This window comes from Nerophis ophidion, linkage group LG09, assembly GCF_033978795.1.
Source record: "Nerophis ophidion isolate RoL-2023_Sa linkage group LG09, RoL_Noph_v1.0, whole genome shotgun sequence".
Classification (NCBI taxonomy): Eukaryota; Metazoa; Chordata; class Actinopteri; order Syngnathiformes; family Syngnathidae; genus Nerophis; species Nerophis ophidion.
The window spans coordinates 57,339,753-57,354,366 of record NC_084619.1 but is presented as its reverse complement, the minus strand read 5'-3'; the positions used below and the strand labels follow the sequence as shown (position 1 = coordinate 57,354,366).

General features: G+C 39.6%; 1 protein-coding gene across 1 annotated transcript in view; it reads left to right on the top strand.

The window, feature by feature from the left end:
- Nucleotides 1-7,081: 7,081 nt before the first annotated feature.
- Nucleotides 7,082-14,614, top strand: part of slc17a5 (solute carrier family 17 member 5) — a 36,296-nt gene continuing 28,763 nt past the window's right edge. Inside the window, exons 1-3 of the mRNA XM_061911315.1 lie at nucleotides 7,082-7,305; nucleotides 13,020-13,216; nucleotides 13,304-13,537. Coding sequence (XP_061767299.1) covers nucleotides 7,221-7,305; nucleotides 13,020-13,216; nucleotides 13,304-13,537 — 516 coding nt within the window. The 5' untranslated portion in view covers nucleotides 7,082-7,220. The remainder of the gene's footprint in view (nucleotides 7,306-13,019; nucleotides 13,217-13,303; nucleotides 13,538-14,614) is intronic.

Here is a 14,614-nt window from a genome sequence, read left to right as displayed (position 1 = left end):
AGCAGAAGATAAACGTTTATGTGACCGCAATGAATTTGCCTTTTTTAGCATTAAATAACTGATTTTTTTTTCATTTACCTTTCATTTCTTTGTCAGACACTTTATGTTATTATTTGTGTTTAAATTAGATTTAAGACGAATGGCCATATGTGGTGCTGAATTTCCCCCAGGGATCAATAAAGTACTGTCTATTCTATTCCATTCTATTCTATGCTTTCAAGAGGTTTGCGGGTCTAAAACTACTTCCTGATTGAGATGGGATTCTTGGCCCTTTGAAGGGATCCGGGTCTTGAGGAGCCATTCCTTTCAAAGAGCCATTCAAAAGACTAGCTCGTTTTTATGATCCTTTTTTTTTCCTGATTTTTGTTTTTTTAATCAAAGAAATCCTCACTGTTAACAGTTACAAGATAAAATATGCATCAAAATAATTTAAATCTATGTAGCTGGTATGAGAAATACTTGGATTATTTGAGTGAAATTCCTGATAAAGTATGTATATTGTTTTGTCATGCAATGAGAGATCCATTAGCAGACTTCCCACACTCTGCTAATGGTAAGCCACGGTCTGATATTGCTCTGCAAGGTATCATAAATTACACTAAAGCTAACGTGGGATTTATTGTAAGATCCATCCATCCATCCATCTTTTTTAGCTTATCCGAGGTCGGGTCGCGGGGGGAGCAGCCTAAGCAGGGAAGCACAGACTTTCCTCTCCCAGGCCACTTCGTCTAGCTCTTCCCGGGGTATCCCGAGGCATTCCCAGGCCAGCCTGGAAACCTAGTCTTCCCAATGTGTCCTGGGTCTTCCCCGTGGCCTCCTACCGGTCGGACGTGCCCTAAACACCTCCCTAGGGAGGCATTCGGGTGGCATCCTGACCAGATGCTCGAACCATTTCATCTTGCTCCTCTCGATGTGGAGGAGCAGCGGCTTTACTTTGAGCTCCCCCCGGATGGCAGAGCTTCTCACCCTATCTCTAAGGGAGAGCCCCGCCACCCGGCAGAGGAAACTCATTTCGGCCCTTGTACCTGAGATCTTGTTCTTTCGGTCATAAACCAAAGCTCATGACCATAGGTGAGGATGGGAACGTAGATCGACCGGTAAATTGAGAGCTTTGCCTTCCGGCTCAGCTCCTTCTTCACCACAACGGATCGATACAGCGTCTGCATTACTGAAAACGCTGCATTGATCAGCCTGTAGATCTCACGATCCACTCTTCCCTCACTCGTGAACAAGACTCCAAGGTACTTGAACCCCTCCACTTGGGGCAGGGTCTCCTCCCCAAACCGGAGATGGCACTCCACTTTTTTCCGGGTGAGAACCATGGACTCCGACTTTAAAATGCTGATTCTCATCCCAGTCGCTTCACACTCTGCTGCGAACCGATCCAGTAAGAGCTGAAGATGCTGGCCAGATGAAGCCATCAGGAGCACATCATCTGTAGAAAGCAGAGACCTACTCCTGCAGCCACCAAACCAGATCTCAACGCCTTGACTGCGCCTAGAAATTCTGTCCATAAAAGTTATGAACAGAATCGGTGACAAAGGGCAGCCATGACGGAGTCCAACCCTCACTGGAAACGTGTCCAAATTACTGCCGGCAATGCGTACCAAGCTCTGACACTGATCGTACAGGGAGCGGACTGCCACAATCAGACAGTCGATACCCCATTACTCTCTGAGCACTCCCCACAGTACTTTCTGAGGTACACGGTCGAATGCCTTCTCCAAGTCCACAAAGCACTTGTAGACTGGTTGGGCAAACTCCCATGCACCCTCAAGAACCCTGCCGAGAGTATAGAGCTGGTCCACAGTTCCATCACCAGGACGAAAACCACACTGTTCCTGAATCCGAGGTTCGACTATCTGGCGTAGCCTCCTCTCCAGTACACCTGAATAGACCTTACTGGAAAGGCTGATGAGTTATTGTACAAACCCCGTTTCCATATGAGTTGGGAAATTGTGTTAGATGTAAATATAAACACAATACAATGATTTGCAAATCCTTTTCAACCCATATTCAGTTGAATACGCTTCAAAGACAACATATTTGATGTTAAAACTGATAAACATTTTTTTTTGTTTAAATCATTAACTTTAGAATTTGATGCCAGCAACACGTGACAAAGAAGTTGGGAAAAGTGGCAATAAATACTGATAAAGTTGAGGAAGGCTCATCAAACACTTATTTGGAACATCCCACAGGTGTGCAGGCTAATTGGGAACAGGTGGGTGCCATGATTGGGTATAAAAGCAGCTTCCATGAAATCCTAAGTAATTCACAAACAAGGATGGGCCGAGGGTCACCAATTTGTAAGCAAATTGTCGAACAGTTTTAGAACAAAATTTCTCAACGAGCTATTGCAAGGAATTTAGGGATTTTACCATCTACGGTCCGTAAAATCATCAAAAGGTCCAGAGAATCTGGAGAAATCACTGCACGTAAGCGATGATATTACGGACCTTTGATCCCTCAGGCGGTACTGCATCAAAAACCGACATCACTGTGTGAAGGATATCACTACATTGGCTCAGGAACACTTCATAAAACCACTGTCAGTCACTACAGTTGGTAGCTACATCTGTAAGTGCAAGTTAAAACTCTACTATGCAAAGCGAAAGCCATTTATCAACAACACCCAGGAACGCCGCCAGCTTCGCTGGGCCCGTACAGGTTTTGGAGCAACATATGTTGTCATCCAAGCAACGTTATCATGGACGCCCCTGCTTATTTCAGTAAAACAATGCCAAGCCACGTGTTATAACAGCGTGGCTTCGTAGTAAAAGAGTGCGGGTACTTTCCTGGCCCGTCTGCAGTCCAGACATGTCTCCCATCAAAGAAGTGTGGTGCATTATGAAGCGTAAAATAAAGACAGTGGAGACCCCGGACTGTTGAACGACTAAAGCTCTACATAAAACAAGAATGGGGAAGAATTCCACTTTCAAAGATTCAACAATTAGTTTCCTCAGTTCCCAAACGTTTATTGAGTGTTGTTAAAGGAAAAGGTGATGTAACACAGTGGTGAACATGCCCTTTCCCAACTACTTTGGCACGTGTTGCAGCCTTGAAATTCTAAGTTAGTTATTATTTGCAAAAAAAAAAAAAGTTTATGAGTTTGAACATCAAATATCTGGTCCTTGTAGTGCATTCAATTGAATACGAGTTAAAAAGGTTTTGCAAATCATTGTATTCCGTTTATATTTACATCTAACACAATTTCCAACTCATATGGAAACGGGGATTGTAATTGCAATACCAGTGAAGATAAAAGCAAGTTAAAACCACTATACAATCACACATAAAAAAAGTATACTGTTAAAAACCATTGTATTAAGTTACATCTGTAATTGCATTTCATGTAATTGTGAAAATATGAAAATGTTATGTACTTGAGCAGACTTCCCACACTCTGCTAATGACATCGAGACCAGCGGAGGTCCTAACCACATATTGTGTGTATGTGCGTTCTGATTACTCATTACAGCTACGAGTAAAGAACCACATCATTCAATCCAGCCTGTGTGTGGGTTCTTGGTGGGACGGGTACACAGCAGTTACATCAATACAAATATAACTATTTGTCTAAATCATTCTGAAATACCAACGATTATTCAATTGTTGTTAAAACTGTAAACATTCCATAAGGTGTTGTCAGATCCCTAAGCTTTGACAGTGACATCACTAGTTTGAGTTTTCACTCACCGAAGAATACTTTGTAGCACAAAAGCCTTTTAACAATACAGGAAAAAAAATACATACATTTAGAATAAAATATGAAATAACTTGAACTACTTCAGAACAAAGCAGAAAAGTAAAAAAAAAAAATCTAAATAAAGAAAATTTAAAATAAAAATAATAGTAATATGCTGCTATGCTTTTTTTTGACTCTGACTTATTTTCTAGTCCAGTTGCCAGCTGGGTGAAGCTGCATCTGCATGGGCATAAAAACGGCTCTCAAACAAATGGTTCACAACCGGGAATCGTTCACTCAAAAGAGCCGTTCAAAAGACTTGACTTGTTTGTCAACGCCACATCTCTACTTCCTGCTCGAGATGGGACTTATGGTTCTTTGAAGGGAGCTGGATTTTGTGGCGCTGTCCCTTTTTAAAAGAGTTGTTTAAAAGACTCGCTGGTTATTATAGTTCCTTTTTTAAGTGTTAATTTTTTTTGCATCAAAATAATCCTAGTAGCCGTTGTACGATAAGATGTATATATGAATAATTTACATTTAGATTTACACATATACTACTGAATTGGTAAGAATTATTTTGAAATGTTTGTATTTATTTTTTGTTTTTACTGCAAATAATCCTTAAACGGGTCCCATCCCAGCAGGCAGACGACATTAAAACATTGACATGTTGAATGAGGTCCTGATGTCGATGTTGTAACTCAAATCTAACGTTGAAACAAAATTGTTTTAACAATGTTTAGTCGATGTTGGGTTCTGACGTTGATTTGACCTTAGAATTTTGGTTAATTCCCAACCAATATGCTACAAGACAAATACAACATTGAAACAACATTCTTTTTGACGACATATATTCAATTTTAGGTTGTGACGTTGATTTGATTATTGAAATTTGGTCATTTACCAACCAACAATGTTGTCTCAATTTACAAAAACAACTATTTACAAAAACAACTATTTTGCAGCGTTGTTTAGAAGTCAGTTTGGAAAAAAAGACAACATATGTATAATCAACGTTGTATCAATGTCCTGAGCCTGCCGGAATATTCCCATGCTTTGACATTGATATCCCTATTTAGAATTTTCCCTAACCTTAAAAACTCTGTAGCATTTTAATAATACATAAACAAATTGTCAGGTTCAAACACTGATGACATCTATTAAACAAGACAAGAAGCAAAGAATTAAACAGATAGAATTCAATTTGGCTCAATTTGAGGAGAGACGTCTGGACACTGTACCCCTGTACAGTGTCTCAGCGCGCTCTGGCGAAAGGTTGTACGCCACCTCTTTTTATTTGGACGTTCCCTGTTTACATAACAGCTGTTTCTAAAGGAATGGGGGGTATGTAAACAGCCATTGATTCGGTCACATTAACACAAAAGAAAAAGATGCTTCGGGCTTGGACTGGTCCTGCCTGGATCGAGCTTGGGCAGGTTTTGGTTCAAAATTGATAACCCATCCCTTTACCATGAATTGATTAATGTGGACTCCGACTTAAACAAGTTGAAAAACTTATTCGGGTGTTACCATTTAGTGGTCAATTGTACGGAATATGTACTGTACTGTTCAATCTACTAATAAAAGTTTCAATCAATCAATCAATCAATCAATCAAATCAGTCTCCTCCCATCGTACACAATGGAATTTTACAAGCCTTTGGCTTGGTACAACAAAGACAGCTTCTTGTCGGTTCGCTGGGAACTCAGAGAACAGAAAGTTTTTTGATAAATTACATATAATTTTTCCGACACAAATACACAAAACATTTGAGAATAAACTGTAAATATTAGGGCTGCGAATCTTTGGGTGTCCCACGATTCGATTCAATATCGATTCTTAGGGTCGCAATTTGATTACCGTATTTTTCGGAGTATAAGTCGCTCCGGAGTATAAGTCGCACCTGCCGAAAATTTATTATAAAGAAGGAAAAAAAACATATATAAGTCGCACTGGAGTATAAGTCGCATTTTTGGGGTATATTTATTTGACAAAACCCAACACCAACAATAGACTTTTGAAAGGCAATTTAAAATAAATGAAGAATAGTAAACAACAGGCTGAATAAGTGTAAATAACCAACTGAGAAGGTGCCTGGTATGTTAACGTAACATATTATGGTAAGAGTCATTCAAATAACTATAACATATAGAACATGCTATACGTTTACCAAACAATCTGTCCCTCCTAATTGCTAAATCCCATGAAATCTTATACGTCTAGTCTCTTACGTGAATGAGCTAAATAATATTATTTGATATTTTACGGTTATGTGTTAATAATTTCACACATAAGTCGCTCCCGAGTATAAGTCGCACCCCTGGCCAAACTATGAAAAAAACTGCGACTTATAGTCAGAAAAATACGGTATATATCGATTTTTTCGATTCAACGCGATTCTCCATTCAAAAACGATATTTTTCCGATTCAAAACGATTCATTCAATACAGAGGATTTCAGCCGGATCCACCCGTCTGCTGACATGCTAGTAGATTTAAAAAAAAAAAAAGCATTTATAATTGTAAAGGACAATGTTTTATCAACTGATTGCAATAATGTAAATTTGTTTTAACTATTAAACGAACCAAAAATATGACTTATTTTATCTTTGTGAAAACATTGGACACAGTGTGTTGTCAAGCTTATGAGATGTGATGCAAGTGTAAGCCACTGTGACAATATTGTTCTTTTTTTTTTATTTTTTATAAATGTCTAATGATAATGTCAATGAGGGATTTTTAATCACTGCTATGCTGAAATTATAACTAATATTGATACTGTTGATAATATTCATTTTTGTTTAACTACTTTTGGTTTGTTCTGTGTCGTGTTTGTGTCTTCTCTCAATTGCTCTGTTTATTGCAGTTCTGAGTGTTGCTGGGTCAGGTTTGGTTTTGGAATTGGATTGCATTGTTATGGTATTGCTGTGTAGTGGTTTGTTGGATTGATAAAAAAATAAAATAAAATCGATTTTTTTAAAAATGAGAAGCGATTCGGAATCGCACAACGTGAGAATCGCGATTCAAATTCAAATCAATTTTTTCCCACACCCCTAGTATATATGTTTATAAAAGTAGACATAATATTAGAATACAAATTAGGGCATAATAAAAATTTAAAAACGGTTGTAGTGTGTATATCAGAAAAATGACAAAAGTGAAATACAAACTAAAAAACAGCAACTCAATGAAATAAAAGTAAATCAACTAAATCAAATAAAAATACAAATCATTTCAAAACGTAATTTATTTTTCTTCAGTTTGCCAGTTGGGTGACATTTTATCCTCATGTTCATACGAACGGCTCCCCAACTAACTTACACTCAGCTCACAACTGCGAATCAGTCCATCTAAAAGAGTTGTTCAAAAGACTCGACTCGTTCGCGAACGTCACATCTCTCCATTTCCTGCTTGTTTTGTTGACGTTAGCTTGCTGTCCTGTCAGTTTTTCATGGTAGAAATAAAAAAAAACAAAAAAACCCTCCACCGCTGCTGGAAAATAAACCAAACGAAAAAAACCAAGCTGGGACCAAATGGAGTCGCGCGGTTCGGACACGGAAGAAGAGGAGCAGCAAACGCCGCTTCTTCATCGGGGACATAAAGGAAACGTCCAGAAGGGTGAGACTTGGCGCTTGGAAGCTAACACTCTTTAAGCTAGCATGTTTAAACAAATAAAAAACATTAATTCCAATTAAATACTATGTTTGCATTCACCAATGTATCGCTAACGACGTTGGAACGTCCTCCGGCCCTGGTCATAAGACCGCCGCTCGGTATGGAATATGGACTACTTTTATTGAGCTGGTGAGAATCTAACTATTTTTACGTGGGTTTTTGTTAAGTAGACATATTAAAAGCCTACTGAAATGAGATTTTCTTATTTAAACGGGGATAGCAGGTCCATTCTATGTGTCATACTTGATCATTTCGCGATATTGCCATATTTTTGCTGAAAGGATTTAAGAGAGAACATCGAAGATAAAGTTCGCAACTTTTGGTCGCTAATAAAAAAGCTTTGCCTGTACCGGAAGTAGCAGATGATGTGCGTGTGACGTCACAGGTTGTAGAGCTCCTCACATTGTTTACAATCATGGCCACCAGCAGCTAGAGCGATTCGGACCGAGAAATCGACAATTTCCCCATTAATTTGAGCGAGGATGAAATATTTGTGGATGAGGTTACTGAGAGTAAAGAACTGGAAGAAAATAAAAAAAGACGAGGGCAGTGGGAGCTATTCAGATCTTATTAGACACATTTACTAGGATAACTCTGGAAAATCCCTCATCTGCTTATTGTGTTACTAGTGTTTTAGTGAGATTATATGGACCAGGGGTCACCAACGCGGTGCCCGCAGGGACCAGGTAGCCCGTAAGGACCAGATGAGTAGCCCGCTGGCCTGTTCTAAAAATAGCTCAAATAGCAGCACTTACCAGTGAGCTGCCTCTATTCTTTAAATTGTATTTATTTACTAGCAAGCTGGTCTCGCTTTGCTCGACATTTTCAATTCTAGAGAGACAAAACTCAAATAGAACTTGACAATCCTAGAAAATATTATAAAGACTTGGTCTTCACTTGTTTAAATACATTCATTTATTTTTTACTTTGCTTCTTATAACTTTCAGAAAGACAATTTTAGAGAAAAAAATACAACCTTAAAAATGATTTTAGGATTTTTAAACACATATACCTTTTTACCTTTTAAATTTCTTCCTCTTCTTTCCTGACATTTTAAATCAATGTGCAAGTATTTTTTTTTATTGTAGAGAATAATAAATACATTTTAATTTAATTCTTCATTTTAGCTTCTGTTTTTTCGACGAAGAATATTTGTGAAATATTTCTTCAAACTTATTATGATTAAAATAAAATAAAAATACTCTGGCAAATCTAGAAAAGCTGTAGAATCAAATTTAAATCTTATTTCAAAGTCTTTTCAATTTATTTTAACATTTTTGTTCTGGAAAATCTTGAAGAAATAATGATTTGTCTTTGTTAGAAATATAGCTTGGTCCAATTTGTTTTATATTCTAACAAAGTGCAGATTGGATTTTAACCTATTTAAAACATGTCATCAAAAATATAAATTTATTGTGAGAAATCATTAAGATGATCAGTGTTTCCACAAAGATAGATATCATTAATTATTAATAATAACATAGTGTTAAAGGCAAATTGAGCAAATTGGCTATTTCGGGCAATTTATTTAAGTTTGTATCAGACTAGTAGCCCTTCGCATTAATCAGTACCTAAGAAGTAGCTCTTGGTTTCAAAAAGGTTGGTGACTCCTGATATAGACATACCTGAAAGTCGGAGGGGTGTGGTGACCGCCAGTGTCTCTAAGAGAAGCCATGGAGGAGCCAAGAAAGTCGCAGCTGCCTCGTTGACAGCTGCAGGAGGATCGACACAAGCTCTGCTCATTTTTACGGTAATAGCCCACTTATTACCACAGTTTTCTCACCGAAACCTGCCAGTTGACATGTGGTAGAGAACCATGTTCGCTTGACCGCTCTGTTCCATATTAAAGCTTCACAACAAACAAAGAAACACCGGCTGAGTTTGTGTTGCTACAGCCGGCTGCAATACACCGCTTTACACCAACATCTTTCTTATTTGTAGTATCCATTATTAATTGAACAAATTGCAAAAGATTCAGCAACACAGATTTCCAGAATACTGTGTAATTATGCGATAAAAACAGACTACTTTTAGCCGTGATCGGTGCTGGGAGAACATGTCCGTTACAACTAGTGACGTCACGCGCACGCGTCATCATACGCGTCATCATTTCGCGACGTTTTCAACAGGATACCTGGCGGGAAATTTAAAATTGCAATTTAGTAAACTAAAAAGGCCGTATTGGAATGTGTTCCAATGTTAAGATTTCATCATTGATATATAAACTATCAGACTGCGTGGTCGGTAGTAGTGGGTTTAGGTAGGCCTTTAAGTAGACCAGTGTTTTTCAACCACTGTGCCGCTGCACACTAGTGTGAGGTGAGATACAGTCTGGTGTGCCGTGGGAGATAATCTAATTTCACCTATTTGGGTTAAAAATATTTTTTAGCAAACCAGTAATTATAGCCTGCAAATGGTGTGTTGTTGTTGCGTGTCGGTGCTGTCTAGAGCTCTGTAGAGTAACCGTGTAATACTCTTCCATATCAGTAGGTGGCAGCAGGTAGCTAATTGCTTTGTAGATGTTGATACAACGGGAGGCAGTATGCAGGTAAAAAGGTATTTAATGCATAAACAAGAAATAAACAAAAGGTAAGTGCCCCTAAGAAAAAGGCATTGAAGCTTAGGGAAGGCTATGCAGAACAAAACTAAAACTGAACTGGCTACAAAGTAAACAGAAACAGAATGCTGGACGACAGCAAAGACTTACTGTGGAGCAAAAATGGCTTCCACAATGTATATCTGAACATGACATGAGAATGTCCCCACGAAGAAGGACACAAACAAAGTAGATGCGGGAAATATCGCTCAAAGGAAGACATGAAACTGCTACAGGAATATTCAGAGAAAAATCCACCAAAATAGGAGCGCAAGACAAGAACTAAAAGACTACACACAAGAAAACAGCAAAAAAGTCCAAATAAGTCAGGGTGTGATGTGACAGGTGGTGACAGTACACCTACTTTGAGACAAGAGATATAGTGATGCATGCTTGGTTATGCTTTAAAGTCATATCCAACAATTGCGATGACGACTTTTTACTGTGAACTGTGTTTCGTTTTTTTAATGATTTTTGCTGGTGGTGTGCCGCCGCATTTTTTTAACTCAAAAAAGGTTGAAAAACACTGAAGTAGACATATTAAGTACACGCTACTATTTTCTCTGTGTGTGTGTGTGTGTGTGTGTGTGTGTGTGAGTGTGTGTGTGTGTGTGTTCTAATATGACTCGGGCCGCAGGTATCGATTATTCTAGTATCAATTAGTCTGTTTGATTAGTTGAAGTTATCGGTTCGTTGTGTTTCGGTGGTTACAGGGCCGTATGATCACAATGTTGGCACCAGGAATTTTCAAAAAGGGGTTCCAGGGACCCCATCAAGTCATACAAATGGTGTCCCACTTTTTTGCAACCCATTTAAAAATAAATGATAAATGTATGCATTATCCTCAGTGTTGGCGTTAACGCACTTTATGTGTCTTTTAACTAGGGCTGGGCGATATGGCCTTTTATTAATATCTCAATATTTTTAGGCCATGTCACGATACACTATATATATCTCGATATTTTGCCTTAGCCTTGAATGAACACTTTATGCATATAATCCCGTGGTTCTTAACCTTGTTGGAGGTACCGAACCACACCAGTTTCATATCCGCATTCACCGAACCCTCCTTTTTTTTTAACAAATTCAAAACAAAGTTATTATATGTTTTTGACAACACTTTAAGATGGGGTGTAGCAAAGTAACATAGTAACAAAGACTTAATTTCGAGTTTTTGGACACTAGGGAAACATATTCTAAGTAACAAAGACTTCATTTAGAGTTATTTGGTTAGGGTTCGGGTCAGAGTATGGTTTAGAGCAGTGGTCCCCAACCACCGGGCCGCGGCCAGGTACCGGGCCGTGGCCCGATTGGTACCGGGCCGCAGAATAATGTTTTATTAATTTTTATTAAAAAAAAAATATATATTTTTTTATTTTATTAAATCAACATAAAAAACATAATATACACCAATATACACTTACAATTAGTGCACCAACCACAAAAACCTCCCTTTTTCATGACAATAGGGAGAAGTTTTTATTTACACGATGAGTCGGGTGTGTTTTGACATCCGCCGAACCCCTGAGCCCGACTCACTGAACCCTTAGGGTTCGATCGAACCCAGGTTAAGAAGCACTGATATACTCACAGCAGTATGATGATTCTATGTGTCTACATTAAACATTCTTGTTTATACTGCATTAATATATGCTCATTTAAACTTTCATGCACAGAGGGAAACCATAACTAAGTCAATTGACCAAAACTGTATTTATTAAACAGTTATTAAGCAGTGGCACAAACATTCATGTCATTTCCAAAACAGAAAGTGCAAGATTGTCACTTTTGTGCATGATGCAGCCCTTTGAGACACTAGTGATTTAGTGCTATATAAGTAAACATTGATTGATTGATTGATGTCACTGAGATGACTTATCAAAAAACATTAAAATAAAGTGCACTTTTTGTACAGAACGCCACTACAATATTTAAAAACAAATAAAGTGCACTTTTGTGCTTGATGTCACACAAGATATTTCATTAACTGTCACATTAAAATAAGCTGCATCCTTTGCTATGTGGTAGGTTACTGCGGACGTCATTTCCTTCTGTTTTTGACTGTTTCATACGATGTTGATCTGGAAATGGTTGCTTCTGCATTTTGTTGGTGTGGCACCGAACGGAGATTTTGACATGCGGAGTTTCAAGCACTCTTCATTCTCTAACGGGTGACTTTTCAAATAATGCTACACATTAGCAGTGGAGCTACTTTTTGTAGCAATGTTTTTGCTGCATACTTGACATATTACGGTTGTCTGTTCAACATATTCCCACTTGAAGCCAAACCACCGCCAGACGATGGACCCCGTGCTGTTTTTCTTCGGAAGTAATTATTCCTCCATTTGTTACCAGATTCGCACCTTCTCTCTCTCGTATTACCACTTGCACCGCTAGCATCACAGCTAACGTTAGCCATGCCGCTACCTGTCTGCTCGGCGAGAGCGTACGATGTTGCACGCGCGATAGTATGTGACGTATGTAAGTAGGTGCGCTTGTTTTATGTCTGTGAGAAGGAGAGACAAGAAAGATCGAGAAACGCCTGCTGTGTAATGCCCGCAGCTAAAAGCAACTGCGTGCGAACATATACTCGAATAGCACGATATAGTCATTTTCCATATCGTACAGAGACAAACCCGCGATATATCGAGTATATTCGATATATCGCCCAGCCCTAATGTGTATATACAGTGTGCATATACGTATATATACTGTATATAGTATAAACGTTTTTTCAAAATGCATTTTTTATTGATATCGATGACGTGTCTATTGCGATATATAATTATATCGTTTTATCGGCCCTACAGGAAGAATGTTGTGCCAGCCAGATGTGGCCCCTGGGCCTTTAGTTTGACACCAGTGCGCTATAGAGGTCTGATTTGAAGACAGTACTCTGTATGAAGTATAAAACAACAATGAATGGCTTCTGAGCATTTTCACAGCTCGTTTATCTTTTTTGATGATTGTTTCGTTCTGACGACTAAAATGGAGGAGCCGTTGTTTGCTGTGACCAGTTTGGAAATGAAAAGTTTTTTTTTTTTTTTTTGTGACTCCTTAGCTCCGGCATGCTGCTCAACCCGTTACCTTCTGGCCTTGCTGTCCTCCTACGGCTTCTTTGTTGTCTACTCCTTGCGGGTCAACCTGAGCGTGGCCATGGTGGACATGCTTAACGCCACCCACCAGCCCCACACCAACCACAGCGCCTCCGTGTGTGCCCCTCACGCCAACCCCGCACGGCCCGGACGCAACCACTCGGTGATTTTCTACACTTCATCCACGCCGCCTGGTGCATTTAGTTGTAAATTTATGACTAAATGTGACCCCTGCACACTCTTCTAACAGGCCAGCGTGTACGACTGGAACGTTGAGACGCAAGGCTGGATCCTGGGTTCGTTCTTCTACGGCTACATCATCACGCAAATCCCTGGAGGTTACCTGGCCAGCCGCTTCGGCCCCAAGTGGCTACTGGGTTTCGGAATCCTGGGAACCGTCGTGTTCACGCTGCTCACCCCTTTGGCGGCTGACCTGGGCGCCGGTTACCTCATCGCTGTCAGGGTTCTGGAAGGGATCGGGGAGGTAGGTCATCGACGATTAAAGGGGAACATTATCACCAGACCTATGTGAGCGTCAATATATACCTTGATGTTGCAGAAAAAAGACTATATGTTTTTTTTAACCGATTTCCGAACTCTTAAAAAGGTGAATTTGGCGATTTAAACGCCTTTCAATTGATAGCCTGTCGGAGCGATGACCTTTCACCCGTGACATCACAACATGAAGCGATCCGCCATTTTTTCAATATTATTACACGCACCAAGTCAAATCAGCTCTGTTATTTTCCGTTTTTTCGACTGTTTTCCCGTACCTTGGAGACATCATGCCTCGTCGCTGTGTTGTCGGAGGGTGTAACAACACGAACAGAGACGGATTCAAGTGGCCAAAAGATCCCTCGTTTGTTTCGCACACTTTACCTACGACAAAGATGGCAAGAATGTGTGGATATCCTACGACACTCAAAGCGGGTGCATTTCCAACGATAAAGTCAAAGAAATCTGCAATATTGGAAAATAGACCACCACTGAATCTGCCGGAGTGCGTGAGCTATTCAGGGACGACTGCTGTCTGTTCCCGCAAACGAGCGAGGTAAACCCCCTGGATGTCTTTGCTAAGACGTGATTTATGCCACTTCTTTTTCTGTCTCATTTTGTCCACCAAACTTATAACGTTGTGCATGAATCCACAAAGGTGAGTTTTGTTGATGTTATTGACTTATGTGGAGTGTGCTAATCAGACATATTTGGTCACGGCATGACTGCAAGCTAATCGATGCTAACATGCTATTTAGGCTGGCTGTATGTACTGTACATATTGCATCATTATGCCTCATTTGTAGCTATATTTGCACCCAGCCTTTCCCTCCACCCACATTTAATTCCAAACAAACACATACCAATCATTGGTTAGAAGGCAATCGCCGAATTCGTCCTCGCTTCGTCCCGTGCCGCTGTCCGTCGTGATATGGCTCAATAACTTCAGTTTCTTCATCAATTTTGTTTTCGCTACCTGCCTCCACCCTCCAACCATCCGTTTCAAAACATGCGTAATCTGTTGAATCGCTTACGCCGCTGAAATCCGAGCTACTATCGCTATACC